The sequence below is a fragment of the Mus pahari genome, chromosome 9 (assembly GCF_900095145.1).
Source record: "Mus pahari chromosome 9, PAHARI_EIJ_v1.1, whole genome shotgun sequence".
NCBI lineage: Eukaryota > Metazoa > Chordata > Mammalia > Rodentia > Muridae > Mus > Mus pahari.
In genome coordinates this window covers 16872264-16897075 of record NC_034598.1, presented here as the reverse complement: position 1 = coordinate 16897075, position 24812 = coordinate 16872264, and the positions used below count along the sequence as shown (strand labels likewise).

Genomic DNA, 24812 nt, shown 5'->3' with positions numbered 1-24812 from the left:
GCAGCTGAAAGAGTCAGATGCAGATATTTACACCCTGCCAATAGACAGAAGCAGCAGACTCCTGTTGTTGAATTAGGCAAGGCTGAAAGAAGCTGAGAAGAAGGATGATCCTATAGGAGGACCAGCAATCTCCATTAACCTGGACCCCTGAGATCTCTCCAACACTGGACCACCAAACAAGCAGCATACACCAGCTGATATAAGGCCCCCAACACACATACAGTTAAGGACTTCCGGGTCTGTGTTCATTCAGAAATGATGCACTTAACTTTCTAGAGACTGGTGGCCCCAGGGAGTTTAGAGGTCAGGTGGGGTGATGGGTGGTGATATCCATGTAAAGACAGGGGGTGGGGAGGAGGTATGGGATGTGGAAAAGTCAGAAGGTAGACAGGGTGGGGGAGGGATAAAATATGGAGTGTAAAAAATTTAATTAATTAATTAAAAAAAAGAAGTTAAAAAAAATCTATATAACTTCTCCTTCAAAGCCTTAGGGAATCATCTGGCAATATCAAGCAGAAAAGTTGTAAAATACAGAGGGTAGAAGATAGCAGAGTGGGGGATGGGTGTTGACACTCAGAAGAGAGCTACCCCATCTCAATAGAGAAGGGGAAGGTGGAATTGGAGTGGGACTTGTGTAATGGGGTACTGGGAGGAGAGGAAGGGCTGATATTGGGTTGTAAAGTGAATGAATGAATATTTTTTTAAAAAAAGAAAAAATTGAATCCAATTAATTCTAATGCCTGTTCTATGTTGTCTTCCTGTTATAAGCAAGGATGATGACTTCTACAAGGGAGTACCAGTTAAAATAATGTTTTAAAAAATATATAGCTTAGAAAATTGAGAGAATGTATAAAAATTAGAAGTAGTCAATAGAATGTGTCCTACAGAAACAAACTTTTTTGATAATAGAAAAACAGAAATAGATGATGACCATCCTATTTGGGTGGCTATTTGGATATTTTAAAATTTTATAAATATTAAGATACCAAATTACTTCAGGAAGATAAAAGCTATAAAGACTAGAGAATCCTAAGAGCAGAATTCATGTTTCTCTTAGGATTTAAAATAAAAAACAAAAAACAAAAACAAAAAAACAACAAAAAAATATGTTTGAGGTCAAATCAAGAAGTGTACCAACAGGCTTCAGTGACTGACTGGAGGAGACTGGGCTCCAGACGTGTGCCTATGTATGTTGCCATGAGTGTAGATATTTATAAAAAAACACTGGCATGCCTTAAATCTGAGGACAAACTAAGATGGCCAAAGAAGAAAAAAAGCACTGAGGAGAGCCTGGGAAATTACTCCTATGAGGGAAGTTTTGGCATCTGAGCATACAGACCTGAGTAGGTTCCACTAGAGCCATTGCATACTGGCCTGCAATCCCAGTGCTGGGAAGGACAAACCGGAGGACTGCTGGGGATTTCTGACCAGGCCAGTCTAGCCAAATTGATAAATTCAGGTTCAGTGAAACACTGTCTCAAAAAATAAAGTGGAAGCTCCTGAGGAGGTACAAGACTCATGGTTAACTTATGTCTTATACACACATACACACACATACACACACACATACACACACACACGCACACTCATGCACATACACGCATGCACACACACTCAGAAGCTAAGGAAGAATACAAGAAAGTCATAAGGACTTATGCCACAAAGTTTCATGCTTGAGCTGAATCCCCTCCATTAACATATGTCCATTAACATTTAACATATAAATAGATAAAGAATAAAATTGTTTTGTTGTATGGCAGTTTTCTGCAAGGTTAAAACCCTCCATATTGAAGAAAACTCTTTAAGATATTATATAGAAAAAGGAAAGTAAATTGTATTTTCGGACAGAGTGTTTACCAGAAGGTAAAACAGAAGGGTGGGCTAAGGGGGAGGTGAAACAAAATAGCTTCAAGAATCCACTGAAACCGACCAGATCCACTAGGCCCCTTCCTCTTCGGGTGTAATAAAGACTGCAAAGAGACCCTTCTCAAATAAGTCAAGCTGCAATAAAGACTCTCAGATAAGGTCCGATGCCTGGAAGAAGCAGAAACCAGCTTAGGTGCCTGGAAGAGGCTCAAACCAATGGAACCACCAGGAAAAGACACTCCGGGAGCTGCTAGCCTGCCTACAGGCTTATGCAGTATAATTCAGGTTCCCAGGTTTTGTGAGCTGTCACCTGTGCTTCAGATGGGCTTTGGTAGTGCATCTGTCTTTGGAGCATTTCTGCTTCTGTAAGTAACCCTTCACACATATTTCTATTCTTTTCTTTATTTTCTTTCATTGAATATTTTATGTATTTACATTTCAAATGTTACGCCCTTTCTGGTTTCTCCTCCAGAAACCCCCTATCCCATCCTCCCTCTCCCTGCTTCTATGAGGGTGCTTGCACACCCACTCCTGCCTCCATGCCCTGGCATCCCCCTATACTAGGGTTTCAAGCCTTCCAGCACTAAGGGCCTCTAATCCCACTGATGTCCAACAAGGCCATCCTCTACTACATATGAAGCTGGAGTCATGGGTTCCTCCATGGGTACTCTTTGGTTGGTGGTTTCTTTCCTGAGAACTCTGGGGTGTCTGGTTACCTGATATTGTTGTTTGTCCTATAGGTTGTAAACCCCTTCAGCTCCTTCAGTCCTTTCTCTAACTCCTCCATTAGGGACCCAGTGGTTACCTGTGAGCATCAGCATCTATATTTTTCAGGCTCTGGCAGAGCCTCTCAGGAGCTATGCCAAGAGTCTGTGGTTCATTACTAATGCACCACTGAGCCATGTTTGTGCAAAATAAACACAAGCAAACTGCACATACTTCCTTGACAGATAAGAATAGTTCATATAAAATCTAAGTTCCCAAGCCAAGCACGGCCGCCAGCCACCATAATTTCCAGGCAGGATCATGGAGCAGAAATCAATTTTATACCCCAGTCCAGCTAATTTTTATTATATATTTAGGGAGGAATTATAGCCTCCCCCAGACTTGAGCAGGCTGATTCAGACCTTGCTGCCACTGTGAATGAGACCACCTGGGGTGGAGCCTTCTGAGGTAGATGATTCTAGTGCTCTGTCACCTGTGCTGCTCTTCTTGAAGACTACCACTAAGAGGCTGAACCTGTCTTCCTGAGATATTCCTGAGATAGCTGACAACCTATGAAATTAGCGACCTAATGCTAACAGCTCTGGCAGCCTAGTGCTAACAACTTAGCAATAAAGTATGAAGAAGCCTGGCATGGCAGGGGATGGGCCTCCCCCCTTTATAAGCACAGACTGCTAGTAAACATTGGGCCTTGATCAGAAATCTGTCTTGGTCTCATTTCTTCTCTCACCATTCCCTCCCTTACAGCTCCAGCCTCCTACTCAGGAATCCAGTTCATGTGACTGCAGGCGGCTACAGGGAGACAGCTATATCAGGCTGCAATAAGCAAGCACACCTTAGCAGCCACAATAGTGTCTGGGTTTGGTGTCTGTATATGGGATGGATTTCCAGGTGGGGCAGACTTTGAATGGCCTTTCCTTCAGTCTCTGCTCCACATTTTGTCTCCATATTTCCTCCCATGAGTATTTTGTTACCCCTTCTGAGAAGGAATGATGCATCCAATCTTTGGTCTTTTTTCTTGAGCTTCTTATGGTCTGTGAATCGTATCTTGGGTATTCTGAGGTTATAGGCTAATATCCACTTATCAATGAGTACCTACCATGTGTGTTCTTTTGTGACTAAGTTACCTCACTCAGGATGGTATTTCCTTCTTTTATTTTTTATTAGATATTTTCTTTATTTACATTTCAAATTTTATCCCCTTTCCTCATTTCACCTCCGAAATAGCCCCTATCCCATCCCCCCTCCCTATGCTCACTAACCCTCCCAGTACCACTTCCCTTGTCCTGGCATTCCCCTACACTGGGGCCCTTCACAATACCAAGGGCCTCTATTCTCATTGGTGATCCACAACGACATCCTCTGTTACATATGTGGCTGGAGCAATGGGTCCCTCCGTGTGTACTCTTTGGTTGGTGGTTTAGTCCCTGGGAGCTCTGGGGGTACTGGTTGGTTCATATGGTTGTTCCTCCTATGGAGCTGCAAACCCCTTCAGCTCCTTGGGTCCTTTCTCTAGCTCCTCCATTGGGGACCCTATGCTCAGTCCAAGGAATGGCTGTTGGAAATTCACCTCTGTATTTGTCAGGCACTGGCAGAACTTCTTATGAGACAGCTACATCAGGCTCCTGTCACCAAGCACATGTTGGCATCCATAATACTGTCTGGGTTTAGTAACTGTATATGGGATGGATCCCCAGGTGGGACAGTCACTGGATGGCCTTTCTTTCAGTTTCTGTTCCAAACATTGTCTCTGTATCTCCTCCCATGGGTATTTTGATCCCCCTTCTAAAAAGGATGGAAGTATCCACACTGTGGTCTTCCTTCTTCTTGAGCTTCATGTGGTCTGTGATTGTATGTTGGGTATTCCAAACTTCTGAGCTACTATCCACTTATCATTGAGTGCATACCATGGGTATAGTTTTGTGACTGGGTTATGTCACTCGAGATGATATTTTCCAGTTCCATCCATGTCCCAAAGAAATTTATGAAGTCATTGTTTTTAATAGCTGAGTAGTATACTGTTGTGGAAATGTACCACATTTTCTGTATCCATTCCTCTGTTGAAGGACATTTGGGTTCTTTCCAGCTTCTGGCTATTATAAATAAGGCTGCTATTAACATAGTAGAGTACATGTCCTTGTTATATGTTGGAGCATCTTTTGGGTATATGCTCAGAAGTGGTATACCTGGGTCCTCAGGAAGTACAATGTCCAATTTTCTGAGGAACCACCAGAGCGATTTCCAGAGTGGTTGGACCAGCTTGCCATCCCACCAGCAATGGAGGGGTGTTCCTCTTTCTCCACATCATCACCAGCATCTGCTGTCACCTGAGTTTTTGATTTTAGCCATTCTGACTGGTATGAGGTAGAATCTCAGGGTTGTTTTGATTTGCATTTCCCTGATGACTAAGGATGTTGAACATTTCATTAGGTGCTTCTCAGCCATTTGGTATTCCTCAGTTGAAAATTCTTTGTTTANCTCTGTATCCCATTTTTAAATAGGGTTATTTGGTTTTCTGGAGTCTAACTTCTTGAGTTCTTTGTATATACTGGATATTAGCCCTCTATCAAACGTAGAATTGGTAAAGATCATTTCCAAATTTGTTGGTTACCATTTTGTCCTATTGACAGTTGTCCTTTGCCTTACAGAAGCTTTGTAATTTTATGAGGTTCCAATTGTCTATTGTTGATCTTAAGAGCATAAGGCATTGGTGTTCTGTTCAGGAAATTTTCCCATATGCCCATGTGTTCGAGGCTCTTCCCCACTTTCTTTTCTATTAGTTTCAGTGTATCTGGTTTTATGTGGAAGTTCTTGACCCACTTGGACTTGAGCTTTGTACAAGGAGATAAAAATGGATCAATTTGCATTCTTTTACATACTGACCTTCAGTTGAACCAGCACAATTTTTTGAAAATACTCTATCTTTTTTACCCTGGATGGCTTTAGTTTCTCTGTCAAAGATCAAGTGATCATAGGTATGTGAGTTCATTTCTGGGTCTTCAGGTCTGTTCCATTGATCTACATGCCTGTCTCGGTACCAATACCATGCAGTTTTATCACTATAGTTCTGTAATACAGCTTGATTTGAGGTCAGGGATGGTGATTCCACCAGAAGTTCTTTTATTGTTGAGAATAGTTTTCCATATCCTGGCTTTTTTGTTATTACAAATGAATTTGAGAATTGATCTTTATAACTCTATGAAGAATTGAGTTAGAATTTTGATGGAGTTTTCATTGAAACTGTAGATTGCTTTTGGCAAGATGGATATTTCTTACTATGTTAATCCTACCAATCTGTGAGCATGGGAGATCTTTCCATCTTGTGAGATCTTTGATTTCTTTCTTCAGCAATTTGAAATTCTTGTCATGCAAACCCTTCACTTGCTTGGTTAGTCACACCAAGGTGTTTTATGTTATTTGTGACTATTGTGAAGGGTGTTGTTTCTTTAATTTCTTTCTCAGCCTGTTTATCCTTTGAGTGTAGGAAGGCTACTGATTTATTTGAGTTAATTTTATATCCAGAAACTTTGCTGAAGTTATTTATCAGGTATAGGAGTTCTCTGGTGGAATTTTTGGGATCACTTAAGTACACTATCATATCATCTGCAAATAGTGATATTTTTTGACTTCTTCCTTTCCAACTTATATCCCTTTAACCTCCTTTTGTTTTCTAATTCCCCCAAGACTTTGAGAACTATATTGAATAGGTAGGGAGAGAGTGGGCACCCTTGTCTAGTCCCTGATTTTAGTTGAATTGATTCAAGTTTCTATCCATTTAGTTTGATGTTAGCTACTGGTTTGCTGTATATTGCGTTTACTATGTTTAGGTATGGGCCTTGAACTCCTGATCTTTTCAAGCCATTTATCATGAGGAGGTGTTGAATTTTGTCAAATGCTTTCTCAGCATCTAAGGAAATGATCATGTGTTTTTTTTTTTCTTTGAGTTTGTTTATGTAGTGGATTACATTGATGGATTTCCATATATTGAACCATCCCTGCATCCCTGGAATGAAGCCTACTTGATCATGATGGATGATTGCTTTGATGTATTCTTGGATTCAGTATGTGAGAATTTTATTTTTGCATCAATATTCATAAGTGAGATTGGTCTGAAGTTCTCTTTCTTTGTTGTGTCTTTGTGTGGTTTAGGTGTCAGAGTAATTGTGGCTTCATAGACTGAATTGGGTAGTGTTCCTTCTGTTTCTATTNTGTGGAATAGTTAGACGAGTATTGGTATTAGGTCTCCTTTGAAGGTCTGATAGAATTCTATACTAAACCCATCCAATCCTGGGATTTTTTTTTTTGGTTGGGACACTTTTAATGACGGCTTTTATTTCTCTAGGGGTTATGGAACTGGCGTATGTTTAGAAAATTGTCTATTTTGTCCATATTTTCTAGTTATGTTGAGTATAGGCTTTTGTAGTAGGATTTGATGGTTTTTTGAATTTCCATGGTTTTCATTATGTCTCCCTTTTCATTTCTGATTTTGTTAATTTGGATACTGTCTCTGTGCCCTCTGGTTAGTCTGGCTAAAGGTTTATCTATCTCGTTGATTTTCTCAAAGAACCAGCTCCTGGCTTGGTTGATTCTTTGTATAGTTCTTTTTGTTTCTACTTGGTTGATTTCATCCCTGAGTTAGATTATTTCCTGACCTCTACTCCTTTTGGGTATTTTTGCTTCTTCTTGTTCAGGAGCTTTTAGATGTGCTGTCAAGCTGCTAATGCATGCTCTCTCCAGTTTCTATTTTGAAGGTGCTCAGAGCAGTGAGTTTTCCTCTTAGCACTGCTTTCATTCTGTCCCATAATTTTGGTATGTTGTGACTCCATTTTCATTGAATTCTAAAAAGTCTTTAATTTCTTTCTTTCTTCCTTGGCCAAGTTTACATTGAGTAGAGTATTGTTCAGCTTCTATGTATATGTGGGCTTTCTATTGTTTATGTTGTTATTGAAGACCAGCCTTAGTTCATGGTGATCTAATAGGACACATGGGATTATTTCAATCATCTTGTATCTGTTGAGGCCTGTTTTGTGACCAATTATATGATCAGTTTGGGGAAGAGTACCATGGGGTGCATAGAAGAAGGTATATTCTTTTGTTTTAAGATGAAATGACCTGTAGATATCTATTAAATCCATTTGTTTCATAACTTCTGTTAGTTTTACTGCATCTCTGTTTAGTTTCTGTTTCCATGATCTGTCTATCGATGAGAGTATGGTGTTGAAGTCTCCCATTATTATTGTATGAGTTACAATGTGTGCTTTGAACTTTAGTAAAAGTTTTTTTATGAATGTGGTTGCCCTTATATTTGGGACATAGATGTTCAGAATTGAGAGTTCATTGTGGTAGATTTTTCCTTTGATGAGTAAGAAGAGTCCTTCCTTGTCTTTTTTGATAACTTTTGGTTGAAAGTAAATTTTATTCAGTATTAGAATGGCTACTCTTGCTTGTTTCTTGGGACCATTTGCTTGGTTTTTTTTTTTCAGCCCTTTACTCTGAGATAGTGTCTGTCTTTGTCATTCAGGTGAGTTTCCTGTATGCAGCAAAATGCTGGGTCCTTTTTACATATGCAGTCTGTTAATTTATGTCTCTTTTTTTTTATTGGGGACTTGAGTCCATTGATGTTAAGGGATATTAGGGAAAAGTGATCTTTACTTCCTGTTATTTTCATTGTTAGAGGTGGAATTATGTTAGAGGTGGAAGTGGCTATCTTCTTTTAGGTTTGTTGAAAGAAGATTACTTTCTTGCTTTTTCTAGGGTGTAGTTTCCCTCCTTGTGTTGGAGTTTTCCATCTATTATCCTTTGAATGCCTGGTTTTGTGGTAAGATATTGTGTAAATTTGGTTTTGTCATAGAATATCTTGGTTTCTCTATGTATAGTAATTTAGAGTTTTGCTGAGTATAGTAGCCTGGGCTGGCATTTGTGTCCTCTTAGGGTCTGTATGACAGCTGCTCAAGATCTTTTGGCTTTTATAGTCTTTGGTAAGAAGTTTGTGTAATTCTGTTAGGTCTCCCTTTATATGTTACTTGACCTTTTTCCCTTACTGCTTTTAATACTATTTGTTTTGTGCATTTGGTGTTTTGATTATTAAGTTACAGGAGGAATTTCTTTTCTGGGCCACTCTATTTGGAGTTCTGTAGGCTTCTTATATGTTCATGGGCAACTTTCTTTAGGTCAGGGAAGTTTTCTTCTTTAATTTTATTGAAGGTATTTACTGGGTCTTGAATTTGGGGATCTTTGCTCTCTTCTATATCTTTTATCCTGAGGTTTATCTCATCCTATATTTTGATGACATTTAGTAATATACTAACAGTGTCTGTGAAATAAAAAAACAAATTCCAAAACTAAGGTCTATCCTTTACACTCAAAGACTTCTTCAGGGATGATGTTATAACTAAGTCAATAGAGTGGCTGTTGAAAAAGGAAAAAGACTAGAATTCACATCCCTAGAATCTATTTAAAAGCCAGATGTGAAATGGGCTCCCTTTATCCAGAAGTTAGAAAGGCAGTGCCTAGAGATCCCTGGGCTCACTGCCAGTCTCACCAATTTGTGAGCTCCAGGTTTAGTGAGAGACCCAGACTCAAAAAATACAATGAGTAACAGTTGAGGAAGACATTCAGTGTTGATTTGTGACCTCCATACATGTATACACAGGTGCACCTACACACATAGCCAGGAGTACACACACACACACACACACACACACACACACAAATAGTACAAAATAAAGTAAGAACTTGTTTTATTTTTAGTTTCATGTAGGAAAACCATCAAGTTTAATTATATATTTAGTTTCATGTAGGAAAACCATCAAAGGTAATTATATAGCAAATATAGGTATTAAACAAAAACAGGTATGGCCAGCAGATATCTGCAATCAGTATATATAAGTAAGCCTGCTGGAATAAACTTCTTTTCCTGCCTACCATGAAAACATTCTTAGCAACGGACAACTTTTAATTATATGACAAAATTGCAAATGTAAAAATTGTGCCTCTTAGCTTTTAAGTATATATGTGTATGTGTGTGTGTGTGTGTGTGTGTGTGTGTGTGTGTGTGTGTTTTAGCATGGTATCATAAACAAGCTCTGACTAGCCTAATAATGGAGCCTGTGACTAACATAGGGGAAAAGGTGGAAATTAGGAGATATGGAAACACACAGAAGAGTGAACCTGATTATTGTACTGTCTGGATTATTTCTTCTCACATTAGATTCTGTCCTTGTTAGGGTTTTCCTGCTGTGAGTAGATACCATGACCAAGACAGCTCTTATAAGGAAAACATTTAACTGGGGCTAGCTTCCAGGTTCAGAAGTCCAGGCCACTATCATCAAGATGGGAGTATGGCAGTACCCAGGCAGGTATGGCACAGGAGGAGCTGAGAGTTCACCAACTTTTCCCAAATGCAAACAGGAGAAGACTGGCTCTCATGTGGTAAGGAGGAGGGTCTCATTGCCCACCCCCACAGTGACATACTTCCTCCAACAAGGCCACACATACTCCTACAAGGCAAAATCTCCTACTACTGCCACTCCCTAGGGCCAAGCATATTCAACCACTATAGATTCTAATTATCCATTTCCACATGAATTCTTAAGACCTTACCCATAAGACTCTTGAGGGCTTTTGTTGATGTTTATTTGTTCTTAAGGATATATACCAAACAAAACTGTCAGAATAGTCCTCTCCATAAACTGAAAAGGCTCTGTAGTTACTACCAAGATTTCTTTTAAACTGCTTAGATGGCACTCAAGTAAGATAACCAGGAACTACTCCCTACATAGGAATCTGACCTGAGGGAAACAAACAAACAAGCAAACAAAAAATCAGTGATCATTTACAAACTCTAAAATCAGAACTGTATTACACACCTTCCACCCTGACTCACATTTAATTTATAAATACAGCACACAGTAAATTATAAGACATAATTATGAAAAACGTCAAACATGAACTACAGGAAGTTGTTAGGCTTGGAAGAGTGCCTGGTTCTTCGTACCATTGGCTGCCGTGATCACTACAGAGACCACAAACTGATCTCAGCAGATGCTCAGCACTGCTTGAAGACACCTGATAAGAACTGTCTGTGCTCATAGGTCAGCCTTCCTCGAGGGACCAGGCAGGTTGTTGCTGTTCCTACTGGGAGTACATGTAACATGGCACCTGCAGCAGCCTCTTAAGATCTGTCTGCAGAATAGATGCTGAGGGGATGGCTCAGCTGGTAAAATGCTCGTCATATAAACATGAAGACCTGAGTTTGATCCTCAGCATCCACATAGTAGTCAGGCATGCTAGTGTTCATGTGAACTCTCTTCTAATTAGCCTAATGATCAAGCTAAAGACCAAGACACCCTGATAAAGATGAGGTGGATGACATCTAAGGATGTATTCTAGGAAAAAGATGTGCTCACAAACACATATGGGTATACACACGGGGAGGAGGAAGAGAGAGGAGAGGAGGGGGAGGTTCGGAACAATACAGTTGATACTGACCTATCCTAGTTCTTGAATGCATGAGCTTTGGTTGGATTTCTAAAGATTATCAAAACCATTTTCAGTTATGCACATGTGTTTGTATATGTGTATCTTTGGGATTGTACAAGCGCAGGTGCCACAGAGGCCAGAAAAGGACATTAGATATCCTGAAAATGGAGTTATAAACAGTTGTGAGCTGTACTACATAGGTATTGGAGCCTATGAACTTGAGTCCTCTCACAGAGAAGCAACTTAAACACACTGATCCATCTCTCTTTGGTTGGGTTCCTCCCTCCCTTCCTCCCTCCCTTCCTTCCTTCTTTCCTTCCTTCTTTCCTTCCTTCTTTCTTTCCTTCCTTCCTTCCTTCCTTCCTTCTTTCCTTCCTTCCTTCCTTCCTTCCTTCCTTCCTTCCTTTCCTCCCTTCCTTCCTTCCTTCCTTCCTTCCTTCCTTCCTTCCTTCCTTCCTTCCTTCCTTCCTTCCTTCTTTCTCAATACATGGCTTTTCAGTGTAGTCCTGCCTATCCTGGAACTCATTCTGTACACCAGGCTAACCTCAAACTCATGAAATTTGTCTGTCTCTGCCTCACAAGTGCTGGGATTAAAGGCATGTGTCCTCACACCCCGCCCCCCAGTTTTCCATGAAACAAAACACTCTTTAGTGGCAATCATAAAAGGTAATACTTACATTTGAGCTTATAACATGAAAATGTGTAATTCTGAGTTACTACTTATTTTAATTATATTTTGTTTATTGGAAATGTCCCTACGAAAACAAGCAAATAGCAGGGGTTAGGGACATGGTTCAGTGGCATAGTGGTTGCGTAGCACACACAAAACTCTACCTAGCATCATGATTTTTTAAAATCTAATATCATAGGGAATCTGTGACTGCGGGCATATTAAACTCCAGACATCAAAGAGGAAACATGGAATGTGTTCAGGGGAACCGCAGGATTGTCCTGGCTCTCTTAAGGCTGGTGCTTGCATCAGTATAATTGGAGGACAGCACAATGCACAGGGGCTTCTGGAGTCACCTTTTATTGGACTGGCTGACTTGATGTATGAAACCATCATTTAGACAAGGTTTTCCTTCCGTATATGTAGTATGATTATTATTACATACAGAGAACAGAACAAACCACAGTATTGTTCTAGATCGAATGTGCTCAGTTCAAATTTTCCTCTCCACCATTTCCAAACTTTGTGACTGAGCAACTTAAGCACTTGAATCTCTGTTCCTACAATAATAAAATGGAGAGCACTAGAGTCTGCCTCTCTGCTAGGAAGGGATCGTCTCACTAACTTCTATAGTGATCTAACTTTGGTTTAGCGTTTGATACACTAAATATGTTTGTGTAAGTTTGATACTAAATAACTGACCATTGCTCTTTTTAAAGATAAATTTATCTGGAAGGAAAACATTCCAGAGTCATCTCTGCCATTTCTTCTGGGAAGAGGAAAGGGGGCTGGGCAAGATTCAGGAAGCTTGCTCTCTTATAGTACACAGAAACTTGCCTTGATATGAAAACCTTCCCTGGCAACAGTGACAAAACCCAGGTGGTAGTTCCGATCTGTGCCCTATGAAAAAACAGGGACTATTTTATTTTAAGTTTATTTAAAGAACTTATTTTTTTTCAAGGTATGTGAGAAAAATGTTATGTGAGTGCCTTTGTGCTTATAATACTCTACAATGAGAAAGGATATTGGTCTCTATTTTGTCATGTCCCCTACCCTCCTGCCTTATTGAGATGTGAATCTATTAAACAGGTGGGCCTGGGAGAAAGTATTGCAATCACTTGAAGGCACATCCTCAACTCCAGCCAGGATGTGCTGCCTTGCCAAAGCCCCATAATAATGGAGCCAAATGATTCTGAACTGAAACCAAGAGAAAATTAGCAGAAGCTTTCTCTTTATAAACTGTCTCAGGTGTTTGTCATTGTGGCAGAAGGCTAATACAACATTCAATAAATATTATGGATTAACTTGTAAGTGCAATTATTTTGGAAAACAGGGTAGATAAATATAAATTTATTATTGCAGTAAAAAAATAAAACAAGTATTTTTTATAAAATGTTGGGAAATATCAGATAAATATTTCACTGCTGATAAATACTATACCAATGGTGTTGGTATTCTGGTATTTGGTCTAGCTTGTTTTTTAAAAAAGAGCTTTGCAAAATACAAGCAACATCGTTCCCACTTAAAACAGCGCTGTCTAGGTTTGTGAAACTGGCCGGTAACAATATCTGGAACACACTATTACCAATCATAAGTCGTGGGAGATAAACCAAGGAAACCATGAGGATCAGAAAAACGTGCAAGAATTACCTAGGTTTAAAAACTATTTGTTTTTAACTCCTAGTTTTGAATTTTCAAAGTGCTTGGAATGCCAAAGCAAAAATTATACAGATATGGTTTTTCCATGTCCTTTTGAATGACAACATACTGAATCATCTGAACAGTATAGGTCCCCCCTCCCCCAGGTATTAAAAAAGGAACCTGGACCTTTCTTTGAATTTTATACTTGGTAAAACAGAGTGAGAAGTATTGCTGATGCAAAGGGTCAGCACCAGATGGGATCCTAGAGCTACAGGAGAAGTGGACACACGCCCCATCCCTAGCCCAGAAGCCGTCTACAATTGATAATCACTTGCAAATGAAAATTTAGTTTTCTCCAAAGGAGTTTCACTGGGGAAACAAACCACTCTTAAATGCCCAGCAGCAGACTGACACCACAAAATGAACTCCACAGCATCTATGCAGGTTCTTTTTTTCATATTAAGTCAGTGTGTTTGGTTGTTGCAGTTGCTTGGGCTTTTGGTTTTTAGTTTGGGGACTCCCCCCCTACCCCATAACATAGGCTCTTCTTGTGTATAGCATGGCTTTTGGCTTTATGAGATTCCTTTCCTGAGTATGTGAGTGTGTGTCTCTATACCTATGAGCAGTTCTTGTGCTTGTCTGTCCATCTTATTTGATTTTGTTATTGTTCCTTAGATGCCAGTTTGTTTTCTAATGAAAGACAGAAAATGTGTGGTTTAGGATGGAGGTAAGGTGAAAGGGGAATTGAGAGGAGATGGGGAAGGCACAATCAGAATATATGGAGGCTTGTGGAGGGAAAACTGGGAAGGGGGATAACATTTGAAATGTAAATAAATAAAATAACCATAAAAATAAAAAAAGAAATGAACAAAAAGTAAAAAGAAAGAAAAATGAGTTCTGATGAACATATCCTGAGGACACATTAAGAAACCGTGTTCTGGGGGTCTAACAAAACAGATCCTTTGTGGAATAGTTACTTTGTGTTCCTGTGTTTCTGTACATAGTGTGTTTGCTGAGAGTTGCCCAACCCCACCAAATCCAGAGCTAAAATAGCTGTTGTTTCTGTAGAGCACAAGTCTGGCTGACAAATCTCTTTTGTCCTGTAAAGAATTTTCTTTCGATGAATAACTCAGACGCAAACAGCATATTGGTAACTATATTTTAAACCAAAAATTCCTCACATAATAAATACATTATATGCACATTAACCTCAATTTTACTTCAGAAAGCTATTTACAATATAAATAATTATAAATGGGGACACTTTGCAAGATATCATTGACATAGCTATTATTTCCTACTTTACATTCCAAAGTAAAAGTTCAGATTACAAGTTTATACTACAATATCACTAAAAACTATACATTGCAAGAGGGTATTTCGAACCAGTATCTTCTCTCACAAATATAATCCTTTTTTATATCATGTAAGTCAAAAAACAACAATAAAATATTTTATCTTTCTTGAAGTGCCTCTGGTTTATTTCTTTCCTCTTTGAAATCTGTTCCTTTGAAAAGAAGTTACAATTACTGTAAAAAATTTGTCCGTGCCAATTTCATTTCTTTTTAAATATAAACACATAATAATTATTGGGTAGAAATTGACTAGATATGTCTAAGATTAGCAGATTAGGACAAAGTCCTCTTACCTAGGTTATGAAGGCAAGTTCACACAGCAAATCCCAGTACATAAAACTACAATGCTTAGATTAAAATTATCAATTAGAATTTCTTGTGTGAATCATCATACATTCACATGGCATACAGCACATTTTTAAATCCTCAAAGTAAGGTAGAAGTCATAATGTGTGTGTGTGTGTGTGTGTGTGTGTGTGTGTGTGTGTGTGTGTACGCGCGCACACACGCATGCTTTCTGCACACAATTTAGAAAAGGAATTTGGAACAAATGTCTATGTGGAATTGTCATCTTACCTTTTGAATTTAAGCACTACCCGTACAACCTTTGTGCACAAGATATAAGAACCACACAAAACTTTCCTCCAAGAATATTTTCTATTTATGATATACTTGCATGTATCCACAGCTGTTCTGACACCCACTTAAAATTTAGCATGTCTTATGCACCATGTATTTTCACAGTAAGAGCTAGCCAACAGATTTTTACCTACAGTGAAATCCTTATCCACAGAAACCTGGCCTTTACATGAATTGTCAATTATGTATTTAGAGAAGTTTCTTTCTTTTTTAAGTCATTCAGAAACCTGGATATATGTCTGCATCTATCATTTGAATGAACTAAGAACCCAAATCCAGACATTCAAATTTTTTAACAAAGTTTACTGTATCACAGTGGTAAGATGAGTGGTTCCCAGTCAAGTACTCAGTTCTCACTCTGTCACTCTCAATTACTGCTAGTACTAATAGATCATACAAATAGCTTAGTCATTAGCAGGTTTTGAGAGAGAGAAACAGACAGAGAAATACAGAGCAAGAGATAGAGTTATAACATAGCAAGTCTGTATTCAGAGTGTTGCCAGCTATACTATCACTTACATTACCTAGATGTTAGATGGGGGGGAAATTCATTTTATCTTAAGATATCTATTCATAGTTTTTTCCAAATAATCTTGTTTTAAAAGGGAAATGGAACATATTATCATTTTTAGGAGAACTCATTAAAGCTTATTTTAAGTGGGATTCTCTGCCCAAAGGCAGTATACAGACAGCATTAAGAACAGTACTTGCTGGGAATACTCTAGCCCTATAAACTATAACCAGGAAATAAGTGGTTTTCTGTTTAAACACTGAAGGAATCATTTATGACATTCTGTCTGGTTTTGCATGTCTACTGTAGTGTAGTACCATGGTTTTGCAGTTCTGCTGTAGTGTCTTGTACAGGCAAGTACAGTTTTTAAAAATCTATCATAATAGATTTTACATGTGATATCACAAGATTTGTGGAGCTGAAACACACATAAATGTCTGGCCTACAGTGTTTCTGACCTTAAGAATACATCAAAAAAAAAATACATCAACTGTATGTTCTCAGAAATAATTTTTTAACAGAATTTTCCCAAGGAAATTTTGGGAAACATGTATTTCATTGGTCATCCACAGTTTAAAATTTTATCTTGGTAAAAACAAGCAAACGAGCACCGGAGATATTCTTACTATTTCCAGATAGAATAAGGATTTGTGTATGTTCTTCTTATGTAATTGTATGTAACATATTTTTATGAATCCCCAAAGTGGAAGAAGGAAACGTGCCTCTCAGGTTTCCCATTTTTTTAAGTAAAGAGAGGAAAATCAAGGACTAAAATGAAGCAAATTTAAGTTTAACGCTAATTGATTAAGTTACTGGGAATGTATTTATTTTATATGCCATATTTTTCTACATCCCACATTTTAAGACAGATAGAACATTCTTTATGAGCAAATATGTTCCTGCACAGAACAAAATAATGTAGGTTACAAATTCATTTTATATATCTACATGAACAGTATGAAGTCACCTAGTTGTAAAGATCAATTAATTTTGGGTCATTTATAAGAACCAGGCCATTCTGTAAAACAATGTAAGCTATATATATTGTGAGTCTATGAGGCATTATATGCAACATTATAAAATTGGCACTGCAAAATTGACACGTGTTTAATGGTTAATGTATTTTAAATGGGCCAATCTACTAAGATTGTTGATCAAAATGTGATTTAAATGGATATATCTTCCTTTAAAATATTAGTTATGGCATTCTGGGAAGCATTAGGCTTTGTCTGTGGAGGTCACAATTTATTCTTATATGAATTATTCTCTACATAAAAACTTTGTTGGAATTCCTTTAGTGACAAGCATCTCTCAGAACGTACCTCTGATTCACTAATGTATACCTACCCAACAATAGAACCTACTTGTAGAGATTTTCTGCCCAAAATACATATTCATCATATATTTGTCTGATCTATAGAATTCTGTAAAAACCTTCACCATCCTGAAAAACTCCCTCATGTTGAAATTTTATTCAAATCATCTGCCTTGTGAGTTTCTTTTACACAATTTTCTCAAAATTACTGCATATTTTTCTTATGGAATTTTAATTTTCATTTTCCTTTGAATATTTTTGAAAGTATTTTTAAGTACATAAACTATATTCTTCACTGATTTGCATGCTTCTCCATTTTCATTGACAATATTGTTCTACTATACCCAAGAAGTAGTATTTAATTTTATGTAGCCTCTTCTCTCTTGTACAAATAACCCATTATCCAACTCTCAACTTACTGTCATATAGATGGTCACCAAATGGTCATTTTGAGTGATGAAAATACATACTAATCCCTGAGTGTCCAATGCCATGTAATGATTTCATAATTATCAAGTCCACCCGCCTCCTAAATATGGCAAGAGTAACAGGCATGGGAATTCTAAAAAATATTATCTATGAAACTTTTCTAACCACGCATGTCATTTTTCTTTGAATACTAGAGAACAGTGCATTAAATAAATTTTACTATTTTTCTTCTTTCATAAATTTCTAGCACCTACATTTGGCTGCATCTTGAGAGAAAGTTGCGTGCAACTCTTCCCGCCTGAAAGAGCCCACACCATACTTAAATGACAAAGTATCTAGACCTTTGCTTGTGAATGGAAAATCCAGAATCATCAGTCTTGAAAATTTATAGCAGAGTTTTGACTGCTTATAAGTTTACTTTCAGTGTACCAATAAATCACAGAACCATGGACAAGAGCTGCCTTTCAGACCAGACAGCCAAGACCCACGAACTGTGAGGGATGCATCTATGAACCCCGAATTAAGTGAAAGGCGAGGTCAGAATAGAGACCTTGGCATACAGTTCACTTGACTTTCTACTGTGCCACATGGATATATGAGCAAGCGTGTTGTTTTCTTTGTTTTCCCTGTGGCTTCCCCAAGCACTCTTTGAACCACTTGTCCATCTGCCTCAGCTTTTATCTTAGACTCTCTCCTGAGGCTTTCCATATACTGACATACTGGCCTATCGTGCTCTGAGACATTCTTAAATGTGTCTCCTGTTGTCATGTAGAGCTTTACAGGTCTTCTTTGGTTACTTGTGTTCTTACCAACATTTTGTCTGGGTGAACTGATTTAAATTTCTTACTTAGTGTCTTATACTAGCTGCCAAAATGTTACTTACCTCCACCTTAAAAGTTGCTTGGAGATTTAGTATCACTCTACTCTGCTCTGCCCTTTCTTTCACTAAGCCACTTAAAATTAAGTAGACCATATTTTTTATGTATCTCCCAACATATCAGTGTTATGACTTAGAAAATTCCTTACTGTTATACCAATGCAATCCTGGTCTATGTCTAACTCAAAAGCAAGTGGAAAACCACCTTTTCCTGATTGCTTGTAATAGATACCAGGTAAAAACACATTGGTGTACCACAGCCAGAACCATTTCTCTTATTTATGCCTGAACCAAATGAGTGGACTAGTTTGAAATGATGAAGAAGAAATTGGTTTACAAGATACATCCCATTCTTCCTTAGTTATTTTGGGAAATGATATTTCTTTGTAATCAATAAGGAAAAGTAGGCATTTGTATGTTTATGCACGAGAAGTGTACATAGCAGTTTGTGAGCAGCATATGATCTGCGTGTATAAGTTTTACTAGATTGTCACAACACAATGATTTTATTCATCAGCCCTTCCATGTGGTATATATGCTTAATTTGCATTAGTATTTTCAATTTAAATGTATTAATTATAGTTCCTCTATAATATGTGGGCAATTTCTGTATACATTTTAGTTCATTTACCTGTGTATAACCTTGAATGTCGGTGCTGTTTTCTTTGATTTCACAGGAACTCATCAAATAACCCTAAAATTTAACTTAGGCTTTCTAACAATCTGTGGCATAGTAAATGTTGCTAATGGGGTATTAGATTATAAATATGTTTCAGAGACCCTTGAAGAACAAAATATTTTAGTAAAACATCAACTTCCATTGGTTATTATAACAGATGTTCCCTTGTGTCCTTGTGCTGGGTCTGGTTGCATCCTTAGATGGGAAGTCACATCAAAGTGTGAGCCATTGCAGCCCAAAGAATAGTTTCTAATAGTCTCACTGTCATATAAGTGTTCCAGGGCATAACCAGTCAATGTATAGGCATGCTTATCGAAATACTGCCGGTGGGAGCCAAAACAGTTTGGAGAGATGGCAGGATGGTCTCCTGCTGTCTGATGGGGAGACATATCTGAATGTAGATAGTCTTTAGCCAGGATTAAACTAGACTTTGTAATGCGATCAGAACTAGGACTACTTATCCTAGACAGTGCAGTGGGGCTGTTGTCATAGTCATTTTCATGAGGGCTGAGCATCTTTCCCTCTCTCTGCTGGATATGGTCACATGGTGACCTGCTGGCAAGAGCAGAGCTGTGGCAGACCTCACCTGCCGGTGGGGGCTGTTGATAGTTTGCAAAACAGAGGGAGTGTTTTTTCCCAGCTCCATTAATGGAAGCCAGTTGGTCTGGAGGGGCTTTCCTTAGCTGTAATCTGTTCTCTTCCTCCTTAATCATCTGCTGGGTGGCTCTTATGAGAGTTTCAATTTTGCTAGGTTCATGTGGGCTATTTTGATACTGTTCGGTGCGGTATCGGTCACCGGATTCACTGGCTGACCCAGGATCTGGAGAGCTGACCACACTATCTTCATCCCAGTGACCTCGACCTACATCACAAAAAGTAAAAAGTAAGTGGTGTCAAAATTCACACACAAGTGCATTTCTTTCCTAGAAAAAAAAAAAAACTTATGTCTTTCATTTTAATGCAATATTGGACATAGAAACAGGACTATATGACAGAATGTTGGCATTTGTACGAATTCAGATGTATGTTAGATTCATATGTAATCAGTGGGTTTTAACTGCAGATAACATTTATAAAATTTTCTTAGAAGATAAACCTCACTGATGGGTTGAGAATATCAATGAGTGAAACAGTTAAGTGCATTCATGTGTTCTCTGTATGTTATTGTACCTACACATCTACAAGTAATGTGAGAAAAATACTTATAATTTGGTTTCTGTTATTTTCTAGAGCACTCTTAGGTTACATGGATGCATAGAAACTTTTTTCAGTCTACAAGACAAGTGTATAATGTGAACTGTTATATTTAAAGTAAGTCATAATTCTCTATTTATTTTAAATAAAGCTCTGTTAGTTTTTAGAAAATCAGAAGGTCACAAAAATATTTGTATATGGGTGTATGGATGGACAGATGATTTAGCTGTAGAGATATGTTTTCATAATCAAAAATACAAAATACTTTGTTATCAATAGTAGAGTAAGCTCATTAGCTTCAGAGTTAACAATGGAAACTCTGCTTATTTCTGAAACAGAAACATATCTTATTTCTGAAACACGCTTTTGAATATCAGTGTTTTTCTGTAACAACCTGTTTTGAAACAAAGAGGCAAGTCTAACTAACCTTAATGAGTAGTGCATGCAAAATACATTTCATAAATTGAATGACCCTCAGTCTGAAATAAAATCTTAAAAATAAAAGCAGGTAGGGAACATAGCAGCTTAGTAAAGTGCTTATGGCTACAGAGGAGCCTTGTATCAAACAGACCATTACTTCCTTTCTTCTTCTCTTGTTTTACTTCCAACATTTTCTTCCAAACCATATGGGTTACACCAGAGTTTTTTCTTCTTACCTTTATCTACCAAGCAATTGCCCTTTGCCCTGAATTTCTATTACCAGACTACAGACATGTTCCTTGGTGCATAATAGATGGTTTACTCAAACAAAAAACAGAAAAAAGATAAAAGGTAGCAATGGAAAGAACTTAAAGTTGTTCGCAGAAGTATTTGCAATCGGGGCCTTGTGCAAAGGGACATGGTCTCACACAGCTCTCATGCTAAGAGCAGGAGGAGTACTGAAAAGGGCCTTTATAATGACCCTGACTTTTCATAAATGAGGAGATTATCAAAGATCCACCTAGATCCACATTTAGAATTGCCAGAACAGACTCTTCTTAACACATTTTCTTTGAAGAAACTAATTACCAAAGTAATTTACTTTGTAATTTACAGAATAATTTAGTCTGAAGAAAGTAGTGCCAATTATCAAAGCTTTAACCCTAATGTCCATTTCTGTGGGCTGGGGAAGCTGTGTATCTATCCCAAGATGAAAATACTGGGGCTTTCTCTACCTTTTTTCAGCTTGGTGTTTTGGTTTTCATACTGATGGGAGGCACCTTCTGGTAACTGATTCCAAGAAAAGCTAAACATCTATGAGCAAAGCAAAGCAAAGTCCACTAAGCAAAAACTGTCCTTTCCCATATATCAGCGGCTCCCTCACTGATAAACAGCTGCTGTGTGAGGATACTGAGGAAAATGATACGGAAAAAAAATCTAAATATGACTACAAATTCAATAGATTTATAAATCACCAAAGCTTAAATTATATTTTTTATGGTTTTTAAAATGAGACATGCATTTTTTTCTCATCTGTCATAAATATGTTAACACTACCAAAATAAATACACTTAAGCTGAATAGACTTAGTGTACACTTTACAGCCTCCTGCTGGACATCTGGTGACCTTCAAGCTCTTACCGTGGATTCTGTGGATGGAGGTGATGTGCGGCATGCTGTTCTCATAAGCCTCTCTGCTCTCCGGGGAGGCCTTGGTAAGTGGCAAAGCTGCTCGAGAGCCCCACCAGGGATCTCTCCCAGTAGGTGGTGCTCCCAGGAAATACCTGCCTGCCTCGCACCGCCCTCCCTCGCAGGCTTGGGTATGGAAGTGCCTGTCCTCCACCAGCCTGGAATGGTCCAGAGCAAAGCCATAGCAGAGCGAACTGCGATCTGGGAACTGCCTGTATGCACAGGACAATTCGTGCTGAGAGCCAGGCCTCTCTGGGTCCAGGAGCTGTGGGGAGGCAGTATCAGTCAGGGGACTTCCACCCCATTGGCTGTCATGGTCAGATTCCGATCTCTCAGTGTGGAATCCCGAATACTGAAACCAAAGGGACAACATCAATAATAAATAAATTAGCTCAACAAAAACAGCATTCATTCTGTAAGTACCAGAGGTCATCAGGACTAAGGCAGCCAAAAGAAGACTCGCCCCGTATCATTAAGGTTCGAACAATTTAATTAGCTAATCCCCCCTGGCTGTTGAAAGAGATGAAAATAATAGCAATCATCAAAGACCTAGGCACTGAAGGAAGTGAATTACCCCAGGTAGTCCTAGTAATCCTTCGGTGCAATGTCAGTGTCCCCAGTGGTATGGATAAGGCACAGAGTAAAATTATTGGCCAAGACTACAAGGGGACTGAATAACAAAATCAAGACTCAAGCCAAATTCTTCACTACCACACAAATGGACTTGCCCAAATAAGAGTCCAAGAATTTGCTTTTCACGTTTCTTCTTAGAAAAAGAAGATAAAAACTAAAGCTTTTCTGAGCCTTAATCTTTTTGTTAAATTCTACTTATTTGTTTGTTTATTTATTTATTTTAATTGTATATTTGTTTGTTTATTTATTTTAATTGTATAGGGGTGTGGTATATGGACATAAGTATGAGTGCCTACAGAGGCCAGAGGCCTGAAATTCCCTGCCACTGGAGTTACAGGTGCTTGTAAGCATTTGCTGCCTAAAACTGAGTTCAGTCCCCAAATTCTGTAGCAGAAAAAAAAAAACAACTGCTACATGTTGTCCATCTATCCTCCACATATGCATGGTGCCACACATGCAATGTGATATATCCACATCCACAGCACACCTATACACATAGGTGCACACAAACATACATGCAATGATAATAAAATTTTCATTTAGAAACAAAGCAAAATATAAAATGTTTCTCAGACATGCTGAGAAAGTGTGATCAGTTTCAGGATCCCCCTGAACTGGTAAAATTGGTAGTATACTATAGTTCATGGTATGAGAAGAAGGCGCTCTACTGCTACAATAGGAGAAAGGTAATCATTCGTAATCATTCACACAGCCACTAACCATGGGCCATACGAAGTGCCTGCCTACAAGATATGCCAGTGCAGTAGTGGCACAAAAGTCACAAAAGTTGTAGGAGTAATCAACCTTCTTTGATTGGATTTCAGGCCCTTTACATGAGATGGAACCCATGCTTAACACTGCTAGGTGGTTAAGAACCTGAGACTACATAGACCATGGACCTAGTGGAAAAACCAAGTACTATGATTTTGCAACCATGGCAAAAATAAATATAATAAATAAATAATAAAATGATTCCTGATAACATGCTGTTATACTGATAGATCTACATCTCACTCTACCATCATCAAAGAAGCTTCTTGCAGTAGATGAGAACTCACATGAAGACACAGAACTGAACAATGTGCAGAGAATAAAAGACTCTGGAGCACTCTGTCCTAAATGGGAAGTGTTTGTTAAACTGCTCCCCTCAAGGACAAGTTATCTATTCAGAAGTGGAAGTAGAAAGATGCTCAGAGCTAGACGTAAGAGATGACTCAAAGAAATCAGCATCTTCCAGACACAAGCAGACTGATACACATGTAAACTCATTGAGACTGTGGCCACACACACAGCAGGGTCTACATAGGTTCGGGCCAGACAGAGTCCCAGCATTGAACGGGGAAAGTAGACAGGGGATCCCACCCCAAACCAAGAAATTATATGCAACTGATACCAGTTTACAAAGGAAAAATTATTTTTTCTAATGCAGACTTAACCAGACTTAAGGGTAGGTTCCATGCCCAGGAGCAATTGACCAACACAAAACAAAGTCAATGCTATTTCTTGTAGACTTTTTTTTTTGTCTCATATTGCTTTATTTGGGATTTTTTTTTTAAATCTTGTTGGCCTTTTTGCTTTTCTTATAATTTTTTTGTGTGCATATGTGTGTGTGTGTGTGTGTGTGTGTTTCTTGTTTTGTTTGTTTTTGTTCATTTGTTCTTTAAAAAGAAAAAAGGGCATGGAGTTGGGTGAGTAGGGGGAAGGGTCTAGGAGGGGTTGGGAGAGGGTGAAAATATGATCAGAATATAACGTATGAAAATGTGTTTTTAATTAAAGTTAATAAATACAGAAAATGGCAAAAAGAAACTCATAAAATGGTAATATCTTAATTTCTGACCTTTACAGATTCCTTAATACCAACCACGATTTAGATAGGAGAGATGCTATGATAATTTATTGAGAACCTGTTATTTGTTTGCTGTATGCTAATGTCTAACTACATTTATCATGTGGTCTCCATTACCACTCTAAAGCAGATATTAAACATCTGTTTAATATGTGAATAAACTGCTGCAATGTTTTTATTCTTGTTTTTCAAAGAATCTGAACTCCAAAGCACAATTTTATACTTGAAGTCAAACACTGTCATTAAAGAAAGGAGATTGCAGCTGGGTGGTGGTGGCGCATGCCTTTAATCCCAGCACTTGGGAGGCAGAGGCAGGTGGATTTCTGAGTTCGAGGCCAGCCTGGT

At 38.3% G+C, this 24812-nt stretch overlaps 1 protein-coding gene across 3 annotated transcripts in view; it reads right to left on the bottom strand.

Annotated features, from left to right (window-relative positions):
• Positions 1-24812, bottom strand: part of Sim1 (SIM bHLH transcription factor 1) — a 126549-nt gene that overhangs the window by 20049 nt on the left and 81688 nt on the right. For 2 of the 3 annotated variants that reach the window (XM_021205290.2, XM_029542585.1), the window contains 2 exons: positions 21941-22340; positions 14524-20048 (listed from right to left, as the gene is read on the bottom strand). The exons of the other annotated variant lie outside the window; for it this stretch is intronic. In XM_021205290.2, coding sequence (XP_021060949.1) covers positions 19318-20048; positions 21941-22340 — 1131 coding nt within the window. In that variant the 3' untranslated portion in view covers positions 14524-19317. Of the gene's footprint in view, positions 1-14523; positions 20049-21940; positions 22341-24812 lie in introns of those variants that run through there. 3 annotated transcript variants of the gene reach the window in all.